The sequence below is a fragment of the Cyprinus carpio genome, chromosome A19, assembly GCF_018340385.1.
Source record: "Cyprinus carpio isolate SPL01 chromosome A19, ASM1834038v1, whole genome shotgun sequence".
Lineage (NCBI taxonomy): Eukaryota > Metazoa > Chordata > Actinopteri > Cypriniformes > Cyprinidae > Cyprinus > Cyprinus carpio.
The window spans coordinates 14620821-14645141 of NC_056590.1; the positions used below are offsets into that span (position 1 = coordinate 14620821).

General features: G+C 36.1%; 2 protein-coding genes and 1 pseudogene across 2 annotated transcripts in view; 1 reads left to right on the forward strand and 2 right to left on the reverse strand.

Moving 5' to 3' along the window:
* The window catches only part of si:dkey-154b15.1, an 81543-nt gene extending 74187 nt beyond the window's left edge, over nucleotides 1–7356 (reverse strand). The window contains exon 1 of the mRNA XM_042776707.1: nucleotides 7223–7356. The gene's annotated coding sequence lies outside the window, so the exon portion shown is untranslated. The remainder of the gene's footprint in view (nucleotides 1–7222) is intronic.
* LOC122134648 lies at nucleotides 4331–6598 on the reverse strand (annotated as a pseudogene).
* A 5431-nt stretch (nucleotides 7357–12787) lies between the features above and the next one.
* Nucleotides 12788–24040, forward strand: LOC109098737 (NACHT, LRR and PYD domains-containing protein 12-like; the record flags this gene model as incomplete). Its single annotated transcript, XM_042777175.1, is given in 12 exon segments — nucleotides 12788–13118; nucleotides 13121–13171; nucleotides 13174–13451; nucleotides 13611–14362; nucleotides 15966–16139; nucleotides 18070–18243; nucleotides 19980–20153; nucleotides 20512–20685; nucleotides 21011–21184; nucleotides 22467–22640; nucleotides 22903–23076; nucleotides 23602–24040. Coding segments are annotated over 12 exon segments (2649 nt in total), but the record flags the coding sequence as incomplete, so codon positions are not given.
* Between the last annotated feature and the right edge of the window lie 281 nt (nucleotides 24041–24321).

Below are 24321 nucleotides of genomic sequence, written 5' to 3' on the forward strand. Positions count from 1 at the left end.
AGCATAACATATAGTGTACTCTTAGTAAAACAAACATATCCACTAAACCACCTATCTCCTTCCTGCTTACAGCTAAAATACATAGACATCTGTAACGAAGTTACAATGCATTAGTCATTATAGCCGATAAAAAAATTTATTCCCCTTCACAAGTCTTTCAAAAACGAGAACGTTCACATTACTGTCTAACACATAAATTCAAATATTTAAGGATTTAATTTGTAGGGTGCTTTCCCCTCAGCATAGTTGTGAGCTTAGTAGATGTTTTGATGTACTGTATGAATGTGCGGTAACAGTCCACATGAGGCCTGGTCATACCTCAGCTGATAAAATGCACAGAATGGTCAAGAAGTTATTATTTTTTTTTTTTTCATGAGGTTTCAGAGGCGTAAGAATCTGTGGCAGACAAAACAAGCTTGCAGTGAAATGCTCAAACACTTTTTAACATCTCACACTCATAAGAGTCTTGTGAAAAGGTCATCTGATTCAACCCGAGTTCAACTGATGACATCACAGATTGTGGGACTATGGTTGCATATGCTGAATGTTAAAGGAAAGGAGAACTAGAAACCTTTAAAAATCATCATCAGAACTGCTAAGGCTGATTATGATCATCCGTGGCAAGACATGATCAGATAAAAAAAACTTTTTTTTTTTGTCTCTTAGGCTGTTGATTCAGCCCCAACTTAAATTGATATTTCACTATGAGCGGAAAGTCAAAACGTGAAATGACACATTTGTTCCCTTCCACTTTTTTTTTTTTCTGAAAATGGTCCATTTTTCTCGTCACGGCATTTGTCTACTGAGAAGGGAGTGGCAAAATCAAAAAAGCCCATAGGACGTAAAGCGAGACTTTAAATTCTCGGCTTTGGAAGTGGAAAACAGATTGCACAAGCAAAGTTCTACGTATAAAATAGATTTTTTTTAATCCAACGCTATCAAAATGAGGTTTTTAAGCTTTAACTCAACAGCAACTACCAAGTATCCGTCTTTGAAAGCCCATATTCACGGCCTGTCTTGTCAGGTTATTTGTAATAAGGTACATAATGTCCATTGAATCTTTTTTACACACCAACCACCTGGTGACAACCTGTCTCTCTTACTTAAAATCAAGTTCTCCATAAACTGCGCCATGGTCACCTCGTCTAGAAGCACAAAGTCTGACTTTCCGAACTTCCAGGCCCTCCAGCTGCCGCCATCCCTGCGGGAGTTCCTATCCGACGGATGAATGGATGGAGGAGAAAATTAGAAGGTGACGAGAAAGACACAGAAACCCAGCACCTGACTGCCGCCTCACTCTCGAAGCCGGTAACGGATACGAATGTGGGTGGGGGTGGCCTACATCTTTGGTGTTGAATGATCCCGAGCTGTGCTGAGTAGCAGTCACTGATGACTGTGGTCCTGCAGGCTCCAGCAGGTCATCCTGTTCAAGAGAACCTCTGCATATGTATGTGGCGTATTTTTTGTACACAATGTAGAAGGAACTATCTTTAAATAAGAGTATTTTGCATCTTGCTGAGCTACCACAGGCCCTGAAAGCAGCCACAGCGAAACATTAATTAACCTTCTGTCGTGCTAACTAAACTTTATTTTAACTTTTTCAACATTTATAGCCTTCCCCATATTTGTTGTGCCATTTGCAGAATGCAAATGAACTATAAAGCCAAAACACAGTTTGGCTTTTTAAATGTACAATATTGTTTAGTCAAACTAAAATTGCGTATTTAATAAAATAAGCTATAAGTGATCATTTATCTTATAAGAGGAGAAATGGCATTTCCTAAAGCCCACCCTTTTCCTCTGGTCCTGCAGTCATGGGGGAGAGTCGATCATAGACTCCTGTCAGCAGATAAGATCTTTCACACTAGTCTGAGTTTGTGCTGCCCACACACACTAATCTAGGATCTGTTCCATTCTTGCAAAACCTACTCACAACATAAAACAACAGGACCAAAAACAGATACAGACAGACAGGAAAAAGCCGCACAGGCATGCCATTTTATGGAGAAATAAAAGGGGTGCCGGAACAATTGTGATACCAGTCAGCAAAGATACTATCAGTTAAATACTATGGAACAGTCCAACTGAACATGTTGTTTCTGGTCAATCTACAGTATTGCAAATTGCATGCTATTAAATACATGTAAACTACTAAAATTCTCATTTCATTTCAACTTCATTTAACTGCTCTAAAGCCATAAGGTTATGGTTATGCGTCATGATGGTCTGCTGATTCAAGACTATTCCACTTTTACACGTTAAACAGGTATTGACATAAAAAGAAAGAATGTTTTTAGGTAATGACTAACACCTTATTCAGTTCCCGTGTAGAGAATGTTTTGTGGTATTACAATATTTTTGAAGAACATGGGAAATTGGGAGAAGAGCTGATGATGAGTCAGTAGTCATGTAATTTATAACTAATGTACAACTAATACAAACTTCACAGATAAATGAATACAGATTAACATTCAATGGCCATTTGATTACAATTACGACATTGTCCACATTACAGTAATACCCTAAAATAAATTCACATCCCAAAAAGAATCGTTTTTTTAGGTTGATATATAAAAAAAAAAGGTTAGCACAACCCAATGAATCATAATGACCACTGTGGAAATTCTCTTAAATAGCAAGACCACAGCTAAATAAAAAAAAAAATCTAGAAGAAATTTTAGTATGACAGAAATCTGTATCTGATAGAAATACTCAAATTATTTCAATGTTAAATCAAAAACAGCGTTTCAGGAAATCTACAGCAAAAAAACAAAAGCACTCTGCACATTAGTGTATTTCTCACATTCTGTCATTTTTTAACACAAAAGCCTGCATTTTGTGGTCTGGGTTCGTTTCATTTTTTCTAACAGAGAGGTGCTCAGCCCCTAAATCAACGACATGACTTGCTTCATGTAGAATGCAGAAAAAGACACTTCCTCATCAAGTCTCCATGGTAATGAACGAGAGTCTTTGACAAATCAGCAATGCAGGAAAAGACTGAACATCGACTGAAGTGCAAATACTGAAAAATATTATCATGGACAGGTGAACAACAGCTAAAATAAGTTATTTGGATATACTGATTTTCTTTGTCATATCGAGACAAAAATTACAAAGCATTCACAGTGATTGTTGCAAAGTGTTCAAGAGTGAGTACAAATGAAATAGATGTGTTTAGGCCAGGGGTGTCCAAACCTCCAACCCTAATTAAACACCTGAACCAGTATTCAAGGTGTTCAGACTCACTGGGTTGAACCATATATACTCTGTATAAAGTTTGCACCTTTAGGGAGCAGAATTGGACTTCTCCCAGCTTTTAGGCAAATAGCATTGTCAGCATAGTGGCCTTGTCCCTTTCTTAAAGGCAGAGGTAATCACAAGGTGTTCGGACCAATTTTATTTAAGTTCTGTGCTTTTACAGTGGATGATAACGTTGATTGTGATCAGTCCGTGCCATAAGACCGAGTATTTGATGGTACTAGGGATTTTAGTCATTTCTAAAGCGGTGGCTTTAATGTATTTTTTAATGAATTTTTTATCAAACGGAACCAGAAAAAAGAGGAGATCTTATTTTAGGGAGTTTTTGTTTAGATGTCCTGAACTTCATTAGATGGTGTCAAATACTGTGATCAAGAACTTGAGGCGTGATGCTCTTGGTTTACTCTGCTTTGATCTTTGGGTGTCACGTTGTAACCGAGTGAGGCGCTGTGTGCCCTGCCACGTGTGTGTAGAGGATTTAGTCGGCTTGCCGGACCTACTTTCCTGTTGTAGCTTCTTGCTGCAACTGAGAGTTCCTTTCGGGAATGTGAGGCAGAGGAGCTACTAACAGGAGTAGTGTCCACAGCATCAGGACTTTGTCCTAAGTCTAGAGTTCTCCTCTCTGGCCCTTGTTTTTGATCTTGGCAAAGACCTGCTGCGTCGCAGAATGTTCTTTGGAAAGTGTCCTGGCGGAGAGCATTTTCAACCTCCCCGTCCAAGAAGCTTTTCCTTCGCTTCAGAACTGTCTTTAGAGGACCCACACCCACCACTTTAAAAATGTCACTTTCCTGCCTTAATTAAAACACTGTATATCTTTTGGATGAGGAGTAAGCGTTCTGGAAACATGTGTCTCTGCTGACTGGAGTCAAGCTTTTTCAGGTCTATTTCATGCGTACGTAGAGATGCGCTTATCTCTTGCATGAATTTAGGACATTTTTTTAGCTGCGTTCCTCACAGGCTCCTCCCAAGACTTTATAACCTTAACAAACCCTGAATCATCTTCATGATTAATCTTAGTGTGGTAATCTGATTCTATTTTTTCAATAAACGATTCCTTAAGTACATTACGTATTTAACACACATCTGGATCCACATGAAAGGAATCCTCAGTTTTCCGTTTGGGAGATGAGAGATTCCGCTTCTGAATGCTTGTGCTGGAATTCTCATAGCTCCTGGTGGGACTTGCTGGAAGGAACTTTCTGTGTTTGAACTCACATCCAGTGGAGAGGCAGCCTGCATGAGTGCCTGATTGTCTGGGGATCTTGAGTTTATTCCAGAAGATTGGGTTTCTGCCGCAAAGCATAAATTGCAAGTGGCCTTTGGTGTGACTGTGCCTCGATGTGGAATGAGATCTAGATTCATAGTCACTGGAGCCAGCTTCATGACAGGGACTCAGATGAGTAGCCATTAGAGTATAGCGAATGTGTTCTTCTTTGAGGGTGGAATTTCTTGAGCCAGAAGATGCATGAGTTTTGGGGTCCCCCCCCCCCCACGTGGATGCGTTTGTAAGTTAAGAAAGGTTCCCTGCAAATGCAGCTGTCCCAGGCTGGTCTCTGACACCTGGAAGCCATGGCCATGAAGAATGTTTCGGATCTCTCTCTGACTGGAGAACATCTTCACATTGAGGAATGCTTCAGCTGGCATGTCCAACTGAGAAAAAAAAAATAACATTATATGAGTATAAGCATGTTATGGAAATATCTTTTTCATGCCTCACTTTTAGGCTGTTATTTATTTAGTTTGTGCAGTGCTGGTCTTTTTTAATCACAGAATATGATTTAAAACGTTACGGTAATATCTGGATTCAACATTTGTGGAATACTTAATGCTTTAATATGTATGGTAATTTATACAGTTTCAGATTTGGACATCATGCGTGTGTGTGTGGTGGGGTAATGACGTTTACTGACATATTAGTCTTGACAAAACAAAGCAATGAAGTCATTAATTCAAAAATTAGAAAAATCTCCATGACGAAATGTAAAAACTTTCAGTTTTGGTGTCAATACACATCCGTAATCAAAACGTTCTGATACGTCTTTGAAAGTAAAAGAAATTGCACACTCCTGTTCAGCCAGGCAAAGCTGTCAGGAGTGTGACCCCTATCAGTGCTTTAAAAACTTAATCTAAAATGTCAATATTTGGAGAATTATTACTGATTATTTCATTAGTTTGCATAAGCTATTGAGTAAACTGATATTTATCTTGTTTAAGTTTTCCTGTAAGTAAATCAAGCATCTGGAAAATCATCAGATGTGTGTTATAGTTTTTCTGACGGCTAGATGGAGCCAGAGCATTACTTTCAGAAATCATTTCTTAGCAGTCAACCAAAATTTGGATTCAATTTAACATAATTGTTCTTACTACCAGTTTAATGTGTTTGTTTTTCAGCCTTCAGTCGGTTTAGCGACTTGTTAATTGATTTTATTTTATTCTTATAGTTTTATAGTTATGTTTATATATCTCTTCTGTAAATTCTTGTGTAAATACTTTTATCTTTGCGGTTTTATCTTCTGGGACCCACAGAAGATAAATATTCAAATTAAATAAGATGTTAGGAAAAATGGTAATTATTAAAAATGTGCAGTGACTGGATTATGGGAGGAATGCTGCATACTAAAGTTGTAAATCACATAATTCTGTGTGATTCAGTGACGTTAACCAATGAAATGTCTTACTTTAGGCTGATGCATCTTTTTAACATCCAGTGGTTCAAAACTGACTATCCAGTTCCAAAACATGATTATGATTCACACCGACCCCTGGTACTAAGATATTGAATAATAATAAATTAAATAAATTAATTAATAAAAAAATATTATTAGTGATGTATTATTTTTTTGTAGGATATACTTAAAGACAACAAATAGTATCATACCTTCTTCTTTTTCAAAAACAAATAAGCCTGGCCTTTGTTGGAGGTGGGATAAATCACTATTAAAAATGTGTGTGCTCTCCACCTTTGTTACTGGGACTCAAAAAGTGCATTGGTTAATTTGTCAATCATTGTCATTATTGGAGTAGTTGTCTGGAAAGTCCAGCTTCCACTTCAATAACCATTTCCTTCGTGTCCATCCTTAACACTGAAACAATAAATAGTGGGAGGAAGTTACAAATGATAAGTTTTTACAACACAAAATGAATTTTTTTCTTTTTTTTTCTTCTTAGTCTTCCTAGAGCCAGTATGTCTGTTGACCACATTATGCCTGAAGCTTACACAGCTACCTATCGAGGAGAAAATGTTTTTCTGAATGAATGAGACTCTGTGTACACCTAGTAAAAATGTTGAAAAGTGGCTTAAATGCTATGCCTGAAAGTGAAAGACACACCTCCTCCTCATCATATCAGGTGAAAAAACAAGGAAACCAAAAAATTAATAAACAGTATAATGAACAATATATATACAGTATGAATAAAAACAACAACTATATATATATATATATATAGAGAGAGAGAGAGAGAGAGAGAGAGAGAGAGAAATAGATGGATAAAAAAAATATTGCATATTTGTACAGAAATTAATAAAAAACAACTGAGTAATTTAGATAAAAAAAAAAAAAAAAAACAACAACAACCTCTTATTACATAAGGTCATTCGTTCATTTAATCATCCATTTAATTAAATATATTACAGTTTTGGACCTATATATTTTTTCTAAAATGCAAGCAAACAAACCAGAACGAACAAAACTGAAAGAGCGAGAGACGAAATCGGAGAGCAGAGTTAAGAATCGGGTTTGGTTGTTGCCCAAAATGTGCGTAAATCGGAAAATAGAGTTTCTGATGACTAAAACAGACAGTTGCTGGATATCTTTGAAACTTCCTCACTGACGCACCAAGCACAGAAAACTTGCGTTACAATTGGCGTTCCACTATGAATCAGGTACCCTATACAATGTAATTTAACGATAAATGTACAGCGATTGTTGAAGAATTTTACGCTTAGAACTTTGCAAAAACGTACCTGTTGAGGATTATATAAATGCGTTCGCCAGGGTGAGATACTGCAGCAAACAAACACGACAGCCCTTCGTTTTTAAGTGAAAGTGAAAGTGAAACTGCGTAGTCCTCCACGGAAACAAGGGGGCGTGTCAGCGTGCACTGGATAAAAAAATATTGATCTGAAAAATATTATCTCCATTAAATGATCTATAATAGGCCTACTTATGCAGAACATACAGCAAATCGCGATAAGACCCCAATTCAGTAAATACAATTAACCACCATCAATAGCACAACAAAAGATTAGCTATTTAAAATATTTCTATATCCAAAGCTATTTACAAACGAGTAACACCACAAGCATTTAATCACATCACAACCATGTTGTATGTTTCTATGAGCTGTGTTTGAAATGTTAAATGTAATGCTAAAATTCACTGTCAGTTTGTTTTGTAATCAGCTTTTTTAGTTAAGTTCAGCCAACATTTAGTTTGTCTAACAAACTCTAAGGTGGATTTTTACAGTGTTGTAAATATTTGTGGCTGAACATTCACCAGTCACATGGGAAGATTACTGGGGTAGCCACAATCTTATTGTATGTATAAATACTCCTCCCTTAAAATCGCTCAAAAGTGACACCGGGCATCATAAGGAAAGAATAATGATGACTGAAGGTATCTATTTAGAGATAAAGCAATAATAATGATTTATTGTTATAAATGCTGTGGAGAAATATGGCTGTTACCCTTTCATAGGGCATACAGACATTCCTCCATGTATTTACTTCTGATTATTACTGTTAATGCTTAAATAAATGAAACATTATTTTGAAAACCTGCCTTGTCATGTCTGTAATATTCTGAGACATATCAATGTTCCAGCCAATGGACAAAGTGACCATAAACATCTCTAGTCAGGTCAAAAGAACAACACTGAGATCAAAGTTGATTCTAACACAACAACAACACTTTAAGAACTTTCAGCTGCACTGAAGAATCTAAGAACAGTTAATCATTAATTCCTTTTACAGTTGCATCTGAAATGTGTGTTATAGTTTCCTCTGAAAACAACAGCTAAAAAAGTAACCAAATTCAGTGATAAAAACAGGCGTGGTTTTTTTTTTTTGCTTTTCCAAAAGATGCAATATGTTTGTACTGTAACATATTAACATTTGCCACCATGGCCACCAGAAAAAAATCTCTCAGCAGAAACTGACTTGAAGACAGAGAAAAGGTGAGAGAACATTAAGAGTCGTTCCTTCTTTTTTTTTAAAGTAATAAACGGATTGATTCACCATGAAATAAATATCAGCTGCATATCATGTAATATGTAATACATTCAGCTTGGAATTATGATTCAGGTTGGGATTGTATCTGAATATTGTTTCTATATATTGTGCTTCTTTACCTTTGAATTGTAAAAAAATATCCCTTAAGACAAAAGAGGGAGGTTTGGGTGGAAGGAAGTGATTTAGTGAAACCGTGTTTGTGTTTAGTCTGATTCAGAGAGAATCTCCTAAATATAGACGTGTGTCTCTGAAGAGTACTGCTTCGATGTGTGACCCACCTATGTTGAGTGAGAAAGACTCTGTGTTGTTGATGTAAGGTGAGGACAGTTTAGAGGATTAAATAAGTTAAAACTTGATCACACACATATATACATGAAAAATATAAATTGAATAAATATGCACTGAACAGCATATTTTGTACACTAATATTAAGTAAAATGGTTTTCAGGTTAGAGTTTGATATCAAATAGTGACATTATAGCCTGTTTTATCCTTTATACTGACTTGAAGAATTTGTTAAGAAGGAAAAGATTTAGTGACAAACCATGAAACCATGTTGTGTTAGTCTGACTCAGAGAGAATGTCCTGAATGGAGCTGTTTGTCTATGAAGAGTGAAGCATCAATGGGTGACCCACCTGAAATAAACGAAAAACAGGACTCTCTGGCTGATGTAAGGTGAGTACAGTTGAGGATTACACTCCTGTAATCAGATTTTATTACCTGAGCTGGAGGAGTTTGACACTGGTAGGTTCCCATCTGGTGCTAGTTGTGTCAGATTCACATGCACATTTAGCAGAAGTTTAATCCTACTAAAGTGCAAGCATAAGTGTCATGAGTAAAGTTTATCCAACATTTGAGGCTAGTGGATTTTGAATGTAACTTCCATCCATCCATCCATCCACCCTTACACATTTACACTCACACTTACAGAAAAATTTAGTCTTTTTTTCACCCTAACTGATGAAGTGCATAGCTTTTCATTTCTGAATCAACCATGTTGGAAGACAAGCCCATGAATATTCCAGGATGACAATGACAAGATCTTGGCCAAAAATTTATGCAACTCATGATTGAAATAAATGTTGTGATGAATAATATTGGTTAATCAATGCCACAATAAATGCACAATATAATTAAAGCTAAAAGTCCAACAAATTATTAGACTGTGTTATTTATGTATGTATGTATTTATTTATTTATTTATTTATTTAGGACATGCAGTGTAAAGTTGACTCTAGCACATCCCAAAGACATTCAATGTCTTATTTTGCTCAATTAAATCCACACAATGACTTTATTTATTTATTTATTATGCCAAGCAGTATATACATATATACATATACATATATACATATGAATTGTAAGTATACTTCAAGTAATACTGAATACCAGCATTCATGTCATATAAATGTTTATGTATTAATATAAGTTACAATGATTATTCTGGATAGATTTTTTCTTAAAAATGTCATCATGGCCTGTTTTTTTCCCCCTTTAACTGTGGAACTTGTAAAGAACATTTTTAAACTGATGTGTGTTAGTCTGATTCAGGGAAGGCCTCCTGAACCCAGCTGTTTGTCTATGAAGAGTAAAGCATCAATGGGTGACCCACCTGAAATAAATGAGACAGACTCTCCTGTTGATCTGAGGTGATGACAGTTTAGAGCAGGGTGGTCCAATCCTGCTCCTAGGGGTCCGCCTTCCTGTAGAAGTTAGCTTCACCCCTAATAGCATTGCAGTAGTTCAAAGCTTTGGGCATGGTGCTAGGAACACTAGCATTAATCCCAGGGGATTCCCAGGAAATACATGAACTAATAAAATTTATTTCTAGAATGCAGTGTAAAACACTTTGGATAAAAGTGTCTGCCAAATGTGTATATGTAATTAAATACACCTGAACCAATTAATTAAGGACCTTACAATTTCTTGAAACATCCAGCAAGGTTGGAGTTCCCTTCCAGGAGCAGGATTGGACACCCCAAATTAGATATTTTAAGTAGGTTTTTTGGTTGTGTTTATAACAACTAGATTATCAAATGTTTCAATTTATTTACCCTAAATATATATATATATATATATATATATATATATATATATATATATATATATATATATATATATATATATATATATAGTATATATATATATATATGGTTGCTCTTAAACTTATATTGTTGAACTTATTTCAACAACCAACAGAAATGAACAGGATGTATCACTGTCGGAATCAAACTCCACTGGACAGAAGCAGTTGGACTCGATTTTTAAGGTTGGAGTGTTTTTGTGTGTCTCTCTATCCGAACATCATAGAACAGTGTTTTTTAACCCCGTTCCTATAGCCCCCCAACACTGCACATTTTGCATGTCTCCTTTGTCTGATACACCCATTTCAGGTTTTGGAGTCTCTACTAATGAGCTGATGACTTGAAGCAGGTTTGTTTAAGGAGATGTGTCAAATGTGCAGTGTTGGGGGTCTCCAAGAACATGGTTAAGAACAACTGACCTAGAACACTAATCTTTTCAGGGGTGTCCAATCCTGCTCCTGGATGGCCACTGTTCTGCAGAGTTCAGTTCCAACCCAAATTAAACTCATCTGAACCAGCTAATCAAGGTCTTACTAGGCATACTAGAAACTTCCAGGCAGGTGTGTTGAGGCAAGTTGGAGCTAAACGCTGCAGGACACCGGCCCTCCAGCACTGAGTTTGAACATCAACGTGAATTTGTTTATTGTGTATTCATTGTCCTCTGTGTCCTGCTGACTTTTGTACATTTTCAATTATACTGATTTGCCCACATATAAGTCCAGGCTTAAAGCAACTTTTAGGAAGGGGTTTTTTTTTTTTTTTTTGAAAGTTTGAAATTGTTTAATGAACCCTGGCTTATTTGAGGCTGCTTATTTGTCAACTAAGTTATCGATTTAATATTGATACTGAGGTATTAGATTCTGGTATTGTACTGAAGCCAAAATTGTGGTATCGAGCCATCCCTACAAGGTCGTTATGTTCCATTGGGTCTTTAGAGTGGATGGAGATAAAAAAAAGTGATGTAACATGGCAAGTATGGTGTCCCATACTCAGAATCTGTGCTCTGCATTTAACCCATCCAAGTGCACACACACAGTAGTGAACCCACACCTAGAGCAGTGGGCAGCCATGTTTGCTGCAGCACCTGGGGAGCAATCAGGGATTCAGTGCCTTGCTCAATGGCACCTCAGTTGTGGTATTGAGGCTGGAAGAGAGCACTGTTCACTCACTCCTCCAACCTACAATTCCTACCGGTACTAAGAGTTGAGCCCATAATCTTTGGGTTACAAGTCAAATTCTCTAACCATTAAACTATGACTACCCTTAAAAAACAACAACCAAAAAGCAAAGCATCTGTGTCCAGTGGACAGAGGCCCAGGTACTTAATTAAACTAGCATTGGGACACTTTGGATTGCTGGGTTCAGTAAAGATGCAAATGTAATTTTCTTTACATGGATCTTTTGGGTCTTGGTCTCCCTATTATGAGACAGAGTTTTGTTTAAACAACATCTAGTCAGTTTGTGTACAACACCTGTGGTCGACTATGTGCCTCGAGGATGTGTAAAAGGATCGAAGCACCTTATTGATATCTTCTGGCTCATGCATGTCGTAATTGAAGATTTTGCTGTTTGAGGCTTTACAGAAGTTTTTACAGAAATGTTCATTGTTTGAATACTTTCTGTCAACACCAATTTCAGGAGCTTGAACACAAAATAATCTTTCTGACAAAGAAAGAGCTGAAGAGGATCAAAGGAGTTCTGAGCCCACATTATTCTGCAATCTCTGAGAGAGAGGAGGAGGAGGTGGATGAAGGTGAAAGCAGAGTCAGACAAGGGCTCCTGCAGATCACCCTGAATGTCCTGAGGAGGATGAACAAGACAAACCTTGCTAACATACTACAGACCAGTAAGAGCTCTGAGTCATATTACCATGACGTAAATGTACAAATAATTTTGAAGATTTTAGGATTTTAAAGAATCGACCACTATGAATGAAATACAAAAGCTGTTTATACATAGCTGTTGATAAGAGGAGAGTCTAAAACAGTAAAATCAGCTGTTTTAATAATTTTTCTTATACAATTAGAAAGGACTTTTTAAGTATTTAAGTAAGTTTTATCAAGCTGACTAGTCTAATCCACTGACAATTTACATATTACATGGAAATTAGGATTTTTCCACACTGATCCATGCATTTATTTATTGTTTGTGAATAACATTTATTTTGATTCCCATTTTCCTCTGCTCCTTAGGACTTGCCCCTTTTTAATGTGAAACAGCCACAAATCCAGACTAAAGGAGAAATTTCAGACAATTCATGAAGGAATGTCAAATAAAGGCAGCTCCGCATCTCTGAATGATATCTACACAGAGCTGTACATCACAGAGGGAGGTAGTGGAGAGGTCAATAATGAACATGAGGTGAGACAGATTGAGACACAATACAAGAGATCAGAGTCACAGGAAACACCAATCAAATGCAATGACATATTTAGGCCTTTACCTAGACAAAACAAATCCATCAGAACTGTGCTGACTAAAGGAGTAGCCGGAATTGGAAAAACAGTTTCAGTGCAGAAGTTTGTTCTGGACTGGGCTGAAGGAAAGCAAATCAGGATCTCCACTTCATTTTTTCCATTTCCTTTAGGGAGCTAAATTTAATAAGGAGAGCAATCTCAGTTTGATTAACCTGATTCATCATTTTTTCACTCATACAAATAAATTGAGATCAACAAACATTGATGACTTCACAGTCCTATTTATCTTTGATGGCCTGGATGAGTGTCGACTTCCTTTGGATTTCCAGAACAATGATATTTTGTGTGATGTGACAGAATCAGCCTCATTGGATGTGCTGCTGACTCCTGGATCACCTCATCAGCAGCCACTCAGGGAATCTGCGAGGGTTCCTTCTGCTCTCCTCTGGATAATCACCTCAGTAAAATCGCACACATCAGCAGCAGCCATCTCAGATCCCCCCTCCTAATGTGATGTCTGGAGAGAAATCTTAAAGCAGAGAGGCTAGAACTCTCACTAATATTCCCTTGTCAAACTAAAATCCACTGAAGGAATGAACTGTTGGCTAATTTAAACACAGGCTAGAAGTAATATCCTGTCACTGGCAAAACTGGCTTTTCAACAGCTGGAAAAAGGGAACCTGATCTTCTACGAGCAGGACCTGAGAGAGTGTGGCATTGATGTCAGAGATGCATCATTGTATTCAGGAGTTTGTACCCAAATCTTCAGAGAGGAGTTTGGGCTATACCTAGGGAAGGTGTACAGCTTTGTACATCTGAGCATCCAGGAGTTTCTTGCTGCTTTATATGTGTTTCTTTGCTCTTTTAAACAAACAGGATTTGTTAGAATGTTCAGATCATCTTTGACCAATTTACTTAAGAGTGAAGTTGACAAGGCTTTACAGAGTGAAAATGGTCACCTTGATCTCTTCCTTAGATTCCTTTTGGGTCTCTCATTGGAGTCTAATCACACTCTCCTTACAAGGTCTAGTGAAAAGACAAGAATCAGATCTCACAGTGAACAGGAAATAGTTGAGTACATTAAGATGAAGATCAGGGAGAATTCCTCTTCAGAGAAATCCATCAATCTGTTCCACTGTCTGAATGAACTGAATGATGATTCTCTAGTGCAGGAAGTCCAAATATACCTGAGCACAACTGGTGACAGTCAACTCTCTGGGGTTAAACTGTCTCCTTCTCAGTGGTCAGCTCTGGTGTTTGTGCTGCTGACCTCAGAAGAGAAGCTGGATGATTTTAAACTGAGTAAATATCATAAATCAGAGGAATGTCTTCTGAGTCTGCTGCCAGTAATAAAAGCATCTACAAAAGCTGAGTGAGTATTTTACAGTGTTGAATATTGTACTGCAGTGATAATAATGTTTTACAAATGGTCAAGAGCAGTGATTCTTCATCCAGGTCCTGGGGACCCCCGATCTGCACATTTTGTATGTCTCCCTTATTTGACACACTCATGCTGCATCCCAATGTGCCTACTTATACTACACCCTTAAAGTATGTATTCTTTTGGTGGAGAAAAAGTACACACTTTTGAGTGTGTAGTAGAAGAGTGTGCAAGAAATTGGGACATACTATCACATCATACAATTGCATCTTTAACGGACTGCTCTGTCGCATAGTTACCACACCCTGTCACTGTAAACTGGCCTGTCAATCATCTTGTCACAATTAACATCCTCCACATTTCATTTAACTTAACTCCTACCATATTGGAGAGAAAAGAAGAGCACTTTGACCTGCCAGCCGTGGGTCTTTATGCAGAGAACTCTGCTCATAGTTTTTTGTGTAATGATGCATTTAAAAGTTAACAACCAAACAGATGTTTATAAAAGTTCACTCACATTTTTGCAGATGAAATATGACACAGGTAACATTAAATATTTTTACCAGGTCAAATGTTGATTATTAGTAACTCAAACACCTTTACCTAAACCTCTCTACTTAACAGTCAATTGTGCACATCTGCCATTTTTTTAACGCTTTTTATTTGTGTTTGTAGTTCTGAACCAAATCCTATGCTAACATACTATGCTTTGGGATACACTTATTCTAATCTCACATACTATTTAGGATGGATAGTATGAAGATTGGGATGCAGGGTCAGTTCAGTTCATGGAGCTCCCTCCTAATGAGCTGATGATCTCAATCAGGTGTGTTGAACAAGGGGAAACATGCAAAATGTGCAGATCAGGGGGGCCGAGACACATTTTCCAAAAAAAAATAAAAAATAAAATAAAATAAAATAAAACATTCTAAATTATGTTAAAATTAAGCCGTAACAATAAAACATGGACATCAGTTTAAACTTTGTATATGCATTTTTTTTTTTTTTTGTTACTCAAATTTTAAAATAATTTTTAGCTTATTTCTTTTTATACTGCTATGGTGCTATGTGCATTTTAATTACTTTCACAATTGTCCAATTTACCTTATATACTCCCATTTTGTGCAATCTTAGTGGGTCCAGTATAAGTAAATGGGATAAGTTGCATTAATTGATAATGGGTTTCTTTAAGATTTTGTTTTTTTTTTTTTTTTTTTTTTTTATTTTACAAATTGGTAAAAGTTTTTTTTCTTTCTTTTTTAAATATTAGATATCAAATCTTAATCTGCTGATTCAGATGATACCATGTCATCAGTCATACATTAATTGAATTACAAATCAAAACACAACCCTGTTTTTTTAATCAACTAAAACATTTATCACACCAATAGTGTTCATAGATAAACTATCAAGAGTGAAAGAAATCTTTAATATTTTTAAAAATGGAACATAGAATGGGTTTAAATTCATAAGTAACTGAGTCAAACTTTTAATATTTAAAAAATGTATATTGATAAAATTTGTTTACTGTTTACAATTTTTATACTGTTTACATTTATATGAGTTTAAAAGGTGCTTATGTTATAATTTCCAGTCTGAGACGCTGTAATCTCATGGAGAAAAGCTGTTCAGCTCTGGCCTCAGATCTCAGCTCAAATAGCTCCAATTTGAATGAGCTGACCCTGAGTTACAACAATTTGCTGGATTCAGGAGTGAAGCTGCTCTCAGTTGGACTAATGAATCATCAGTGTAAACTGAAGACTTTACAGTAAGAAATAATGAAACCATTTTAAAAGAGAATACACTCAGTGTTCACTGTATTAGATAGACAGGTCCTTCTCAAAAAATTAGCAATATTGTGAAAAGTTCATTATTTTCCATAATGTAATGATAAAAATTAAACTTTCATATATTTTAGATTCATTGCACACCAACTGAAATATTTCAGGTCTTTTATTGTTTTAATACCGAAGAATGTTGGCATACAGCTCATGAAAACCCAAAATTCCTATCTCAAAAAATTAGAATATTTCATCCGACCAATAACAGAAAAGTGTTTTTAATACAAAAAAAGTCAACCTTCAAATAATTATGTTCCGTTATGCACTCAATACTTGTCGGGAATCCTTTTGCAGAAATGACTGCTTCAATGCGGCGTGGCATGGAGGCAATCAGCATGTGGCACTGCTGAGGTGTTATGGAGGCCCAGGATGCTTCGATAGCGGCCTTAAGCTCATCCAGAGTGTTGGGTCTTGCGTCTCTCAACTTTCTCTTCACAATATCCCACAGATTCTCTATGGGGTTCCGGTCAGGAGAGTTGGCATGGCCAATTGAGCACAGTTAAGAACCCTGTCAGTAAACCATTTACCAGTGGTTTTGGCACTGTGAGCAGGTGCCAGGTCGTGCTGAAAACGAAATCTTCATCTCCATAAAGCTTTTCAGCAGATGGAAGCATGAAGTGCTCCAAAATCTCCTGATAGCTAGCTGCATTGACCCTGCCCTTGATAAAACACAGTGGACCAACACCAGCAGCTGACATGGCAACCCCAGACCATCACTGACTGTGGGTACTTGACACTGGACTTCAGGCATTTTGGCATTTCCTTCTCCCCAGTCTTCCTCCAGACTCTGGCACCTTGATTTCCGAATGGACATGCAAAATTTGCTTTCCGAAAAAAGTACTTCTGCCACTGTTTCTGGTTCAAAAGCACACGCCTGTGCACGGTGGCTCTGGATGTTTCCACTGCTTCCGCAGGTCCCCCAAGGTCTGGTATTTGTCAACAATCTTCCTCAGGGTCCGGTCACCTCTTCTCGTTGTGCGGCGTTTTTGCCACAATCCCACAGACTTCCCACTGAGGTGCCTTGATACAGCACTCTGTAACAGCCTATTCGTTCAGAAATTTTCTTTCTATGATCTTACCCTCTCGCTTGAGGGTGTCAATGATGGCCTTCTGGGTTTAACCTCTTACCCAGGATTGCGGTGTTTGAGTAATGAACCAGGCTGGGAGTTTTTAAAAAAAGCCTCACAATCTTTTGCAGGTGTTTAGAGTTAATTAGTTGATTCATGATTAGGTTAATAGCTCGTTTAGAGAACCTTTTCATGATATGCTAATTTTTTGAGATAGGATTTTGGGTTTTCATGAGCTGTATGCCACAATCATCAGTATTAAATACATAAAAGACTATCTGAAATATGCAATGAATCTAAATATATATGAAAGTTTAATTTTTAATCATTACATTATGGAAAATAATTGAACGTTTTTCACAATATGCTAATTTTTTGAGAAGGACCTGTACATGTAGTTCTGCTTGCTAATGCATGTCACACAAGCACTGTACCAAGCATACATGAAGTATTAAATGAAATTGTTTCTGTTGCTACTCGAGAAAAGTCTGTGTCTTTTGATCACATCATTATAAAGAATGTGCAAAAATCAGCACACATTATTATGGGAAGCATAAAGTTTCACAGTCACTGGATCTCAGTAGTCAGGATCAGGTTCTTCAGATTTGATTAGTTAGGCAGCATTCCATAAGTGCTTTTATATAGTGCAGCAGAAATAGAAATTTGAAAGAAAGACTGTCAGTCTGTGCAGTAGTGTGTAGTGGTGGGGATTTTTCAGTTGTTTTTCAGTTTGCTCAATCATTACAGATAATTCCATTTTACCAGTTGAGTTTTTCCCTCATGTCTGCAGGTTGGAATACTGCAGTATTGGAGAAAAAGGTTGTTCTGCTCTGGCTTCAGCTCTGAGATCAAACCCGTCACACCTGAAAGAACTGAATCTGAACTATAATAAACTAGGAAACTCAGGAGTGAGACTACTTTCTGATCTACTGCAGAATCCACACTGTAAACTGAAGCAAATGCTGTGAGTATTGTTATTTTAGTCTATTTTGTTGTTGAATTGTTTAAGTGGTTGAAATGTTAAATTCAAAATGTTCTATCCTTTGTATTCATTTATTAATTACATGTTTACACAAGTTCTTTCTTCATCACCTAACCAGTGAATCTGGCTATTTTTTAAAGATAAAAAGGAAAAAAAAAATATGTATAGTATAAAATAAAGTAATACTGAATTTTGATGGTTAAGACTAAGCACATCAACATTGTGTCACATTGCTGGATTGCTGAGCAGGCACTGAACGGAAAAATGTATTTAACCTGTGAAAGCATGTTTGCCAATGATGCCGACATTTTTGCCGAAGAGGCAGATGGCTTTTCTTCATGTTGTTTTATAAAGCATGTCTGTGTGCACTCAGGCAGGACCTCACAGCCTCGTTTATTGTGGCAGAGATATTATATATTCTTTCTCTCAAAATTTCATTTGTACAAATAAAAGTAATCTTACTGCACAATTTTATTTAACTTCAGAATTCTCATCACACAACCCATAGATAAAATGAGTAATGAAAACCATTAATTTTATCCTATATCTATATATTGATGTAGATATATCCTATATCTATATATTGATGTATAATAATTGTACTGCAAACATTATCTAACAACCGAGAATAAGTAAGGGATAATGTACATCCAGCCGGTTGTTATCTCAGAATAAATCCCGACAGGGTGATCAGGACCCCAACGTGAAGCGGAGGGGTCTTTGTATCAACCTGAACATGTTTATTCAGAGATAACAACTGGCTGGAGGGACATTATCCTGCTTATTACATGGCTAAAAATATTTGCTTTTACCATATATGTTGAAATTAATGCTGAAGTCTTCCATTGTAACACGCTGCGGTTAAGTGTTTTCAGTCACAAGATGGCACCAGACAGTCAACGATAGTGGAATGACTCGTTAAGCATATAAGTAGTACTGGTCAAGATAACTCATAGTACCCGGATGAGCGGTGTGTTATTCAATTTGGTGGTTGTTATCTGGGAATAACATACCACTGGATGGCATGATTGACCAATCAGAATCAAATATTCCACAGAACTGTGTAATAATAACAAATATCTTAAACTTATCAATAATAATAACAACAAATGATAAAATAATAATAACAAACTAAAAATAAACAAATAACAACTTTAACTTGTCTGTGCTGGCAAGTGATCATGGTACAAATATGATAATTCACATCTAGGGGTGCATTAAAATGTGAATTATATAGATTATCATTATTAGTTTTAAATACCACTGCCATTCAAAACGGTGTCACTTACAGCGATCATCAGTGGGATTCTTTAACGGCCCGATACTTTAAGTTTGGCAGGGGTTAATGCAAGCACAGACATCGGAAATTAAACATTTCCTAGGAGTGAATGTAATATCTGTTCACGTGTTCAGTGCTGGCTCCTTTTATCTTCAATAGTTAATAAAATGTCATCCTGCAACAGCTCTGATCCATTCAATCTAGTTCTGAGAGGAGGTTTAAAGTCACATAGTAAAGTTTTAATAAAATATATAAATTAAATATATGTACATTTATAATATACATAAATATAGATTATATTATATTATATTATTATTAAACACACACACACACACACACACACACACACACACACAAGCACACAAAACATCACACAATATTTATTGTACTAAAAAAAATCAATATAATAAATATGTGGGTTTTCTCCTTTTCACTACAGGCTGTGTAACTGTAGTTTTGGAGAGGAAGGTTGTTCTGTTCTGGCTTTAGCTCTGAGATCAAACCCCTCACACCTGAGAGAACTGGATTTGAATGATAACTATCCAGGGAAATCAGGAATGAAGCTTCTTTCTGATCTACTGCAGTATCCACTCTGTCAACTAAAGAAACTAGGGTGAGTCATATTAATTTTAACACAAGTGAACATCTTTAGCTTCATTATGTTCTTTTGTAATACATTTTTTTAAGAAGGCTCAGCCTTTGCCTATTGGCATAAGGCAATTGTTGATTCTTGTAATAGGAATTTTAAATGGTTGATTCCTGTAATAGGAAATTGTCAGCTTGTAATGGGAATTTTGAGCCAAATGGACTAAGAGCAAGTTATGACCTTTCGATAATTTTCAACCATTTTAAAAACATAGACTCTAAAACTCTAAATATAACTCTAAAAAATGTATGCCCATGCTAACACGACACTAGTCTACTGGATTCTGTATGTCTGTTTTCTCCTGAGTTTTTTTGTATTTCCTCAGGATGTGTAACTGTAGTATTGGAGAGGAAGGTTGTGCTGCTCTGACTTCAGCTCTGAAATCAAATCCCTCACACCTGAGAGAACTGGATCTAAGCTATAATAAACTAGGAGACTCAGGAGTGAAGCTGCTCTCTGATCTACTGCAGGATCCTCAATGTAAACTGGAGACATTACAGTGAGTTATTTTAGCATATTTTTTAAAGATATTTACTTTCTCTCGTTATTCTAGTTTTGTTTATATAATAAAGATTATTTAAAATGCATTAATGTAATTTGATGGTTAAGACTACACAGTATCTGACCTGGAACCCAACATAAAACCAAGAGTAGTACTAGTGCATGCCAGGATTGGGACTGAGTTGGGAGACAACTTAAATGTCTGCAGTTCTTTTGTGAGCTGAAGTACTTAATTGAAAGAGTCAAACTCTTATTTACTAATCCAAAATCTAACATCTACATATATTCTTCTGTGTGAGGAGTTTTAATTCTTCTCTCTGCAGGCTGTATAACTGCAGTATTGGAGAGGAAGGTTGTTCTTCTCTGGCTTCAGCTCTGAGATCAAACCCGTCACACGTGAAAGAACTGGATCTTGGCTGTAATAAACTAAGAGATTCAGGAGTGAAGCTGCTAGCTGATCTAGTGGAGGATTCACAGTGTAAACTGAAAAAACTACTGTGAGTGTTATCTCAATATGAAATTGATATATTGTGACATAATGTTATCAAATTTGTTGAATGTCAGTGCAGGGCTCCAGAAATTGGGGCAACGCACTGCAGTGTCACTACAAAGTTGGCAAACGTTTTGTATGGCAAACGTTTTGTATGGCATTTGTATGGCATGCCAAAAACATTAAATGGCAAATGCTCTAAAAGTGTATAAAAAAAAAAAAAACTTCCATTAGAACCATGCAGCACATTTACCAGTTCAACGTAATAGAATGCAACAGTCTGGTTCTAGAAGTAATGAACAACTTAAAATCTTTTTTTTTTTTTTTTAGTTATTGTTTTTTATTGTATTACATTGTTTGCAATGCTTTATAGCAGTTTATTCCTTCGTTAAGTACCTTAAGTACACAAACATTTTTGTCCATTTTTTAAAAATACTTTCTTTGCTTTAAATAAAAGTTTGTAATGTTGTGATTCACCAGACAACCAATGATGTTTTTTTTTTCATTATGTATAGCAAACAGATCATGCAACACCATTATTAAATGGTCTTTCAAGGTCCAGTCGGAGGAATTCCAATTCACCCCAAAACTATGTTACAAATACATTTGTATAATGATTTAAATTAATTTGAAGTCAGATTAAACAACGCTGACAGTCACAAGAGAATGGAAAACAGTAGAAACATTGTGCCAGTAATGAACAAGGCTTTCCAGTCCACAAATCACTGTGGTATTGAAATGTGGTATACATATTGAATGCTATTATATTACTGATTTTTCATCAGGACAAAAAAAAAATAAATAAATAAATAAATACAATAGTAATACTGTGTTCCCAATTATTATCTTAGCATATATTATTAAATTTAAGCACAAGGGGTTATGGGTATTCTCCCATTTTACAGTAATTTACATTACAAGAGAAAATGACCAAACCTGCACTGACTTGACATTTATCATTATAATTGCAACAATCTTAAAAAAAAGGCACAAAAGCTGTCACTGGAGCTGTAACCTCTGAAATTGGTAAGGTTAATATGTATTTTAGATACTAAAATGTACCATTAAGGTATCAATATGCACCCTTTAGGGGTACGTAAGGTGTCACTGGAGCTGTAACCTCTGAAATTGGTAAGGTTAATAAGGTACAGTAATATAGTGTTGCAATTATAATTATAAATGTCAAGTCAGTGCATTTTCTGAAAGTGTACATGGAACACATAGATTTACCTGACAAATTAATGTCTGAGCTTATTTCAGGATTTTTTTTTTTCTATTCCTCTCTGCAGGTTGGAAAATATCAATATTGAAGAACAAGGTTGTGCAGCTCTGTCTTCAGCTCTGAAATTAAACCCATCACACCTGAGAGAACTGGATCTTGGCAATAATTATCTAGGAGTCTTAGGAGTGAAGGTTCTCTCTCATCTACTGGGGGATCCAAAATGTAAACTTGAGATATTGCAGTGAGTATCATTTCTCTCTCTCTCTCTTAACCAATTCGATGTTTTAACCTATGGAATGTGTTTGGGTTTTAATGACTTCAAATTTTTAAGATCATTTTAAATTTAATATGAATTAAACTTGGATTCTATTAGCTTTAATAACCACTTAAAACGTATGTCTACATGCATGGTAAAGCTATACGCAAACTGTACTTTGCCCTGAACACACACTATTTTACAATATCAATGTCCCAAATAGGAGCTATTTTCCTTCTCTCTGCAGGTTGTATAACTGCCGTATTGAAGAGAAAGGTTGTGCCCATCTGACTTCAGCTCTGAGATCAAACCCCTCACACCTGAGAGTACTGAATCTGAGCTGTAATAAACCAAGTGTTTCAGAAATGAAGCTTTTAAGTAACTTAGTACAGGATCCACGCTATAAACTGGAGAAACTAGAGTAAGTTTTTACTTTTAAGCTTTACAACAGTTAGTTCTGGTCCTCAAATTTGATGAGTTTCCAGTAGTTTCCAATTTACAGAATAGTCTCTCTGTTTAGCATTAAACAAGGGATAGTTTTACCTTTAAATAATAATAATTATTATTAGGGTGGGTAAATGAATATTTATTTTTGGGTGCACTATACCTTTAAACGTGTCATCATCCACTCACAGGTCACTTCTGACAGGGAAACAAAGTAGTCATCATTGATGAAATTAGTAATACATGGTCAGGAGTCTGTGAATATAGTAGGAAAGCAGCAACAGAGCAGACGAAAACACATGTAGACAGAGACAACACTACATCTTTTGGATTTAAGAAAATGGTAGTAGTCGAAATTAAGTCCTGAGATGTAACATTTCATTTAGAATTATTTTTACTGTTTAAGGATCATGTGAAGAGACAATGATGCATCTATGTCTTTTTGACATGATCTCTAATATTGACCATAATGTGTAAATTAATATTTGTTCTTTCTCCACAGTTTGTTTGTACTGTATTGAGGCTCACCTCTAACAACCACCTACAAATGACAAACCAAATAACAAGAGCTGCTATTGGACAAACACCAGCACTGACCAGCGTAAATAAACACATCTGAATGTATAGAAAATGGCCAAAAACTGGATATAAAACCAGATTTTTTTTATAGCACAAATAAACAAACCTGAATGTATACATAAAATATATAAAATCACCAAATAGCGGACAGGAAAATCAAAATTCAGCATTTTAACATATGACGTCACATGCACATTTGAGCTGCCATTTACCATATTTGATGTGCTCCTTTGTATGTGCATTCATCAATGTTTATATGTAAATTGAAGGCTAAATTAAATCTGTTCATAGAAAGCAGTAATGTTTTTGAACTTGGATTAAAACACTTGATTCATATGGATTTGAAAGTTGGTGGAACGAGGCTGGAGGAATGTCTTGTGTGAAACAGAATAATTTGCTACATGAAAAATATGTAATCACCTGCATTTTGTTTCTCTGTTTTCATACCTTTGTTTGAATATATTTGTACCTTAGATAAACACAAATACGCAATACTTCAGATAAACAATGCTGGATAGTATATACACACCCTCACTTGTAGCCTTGAGGTAAAATTCACTTTTAGTCCATAAGGCAAACAGTGAGATAAGACATTAAAATGTGCAAACAAGGCAGAGCAATATATATATAATTTATGCTTAAG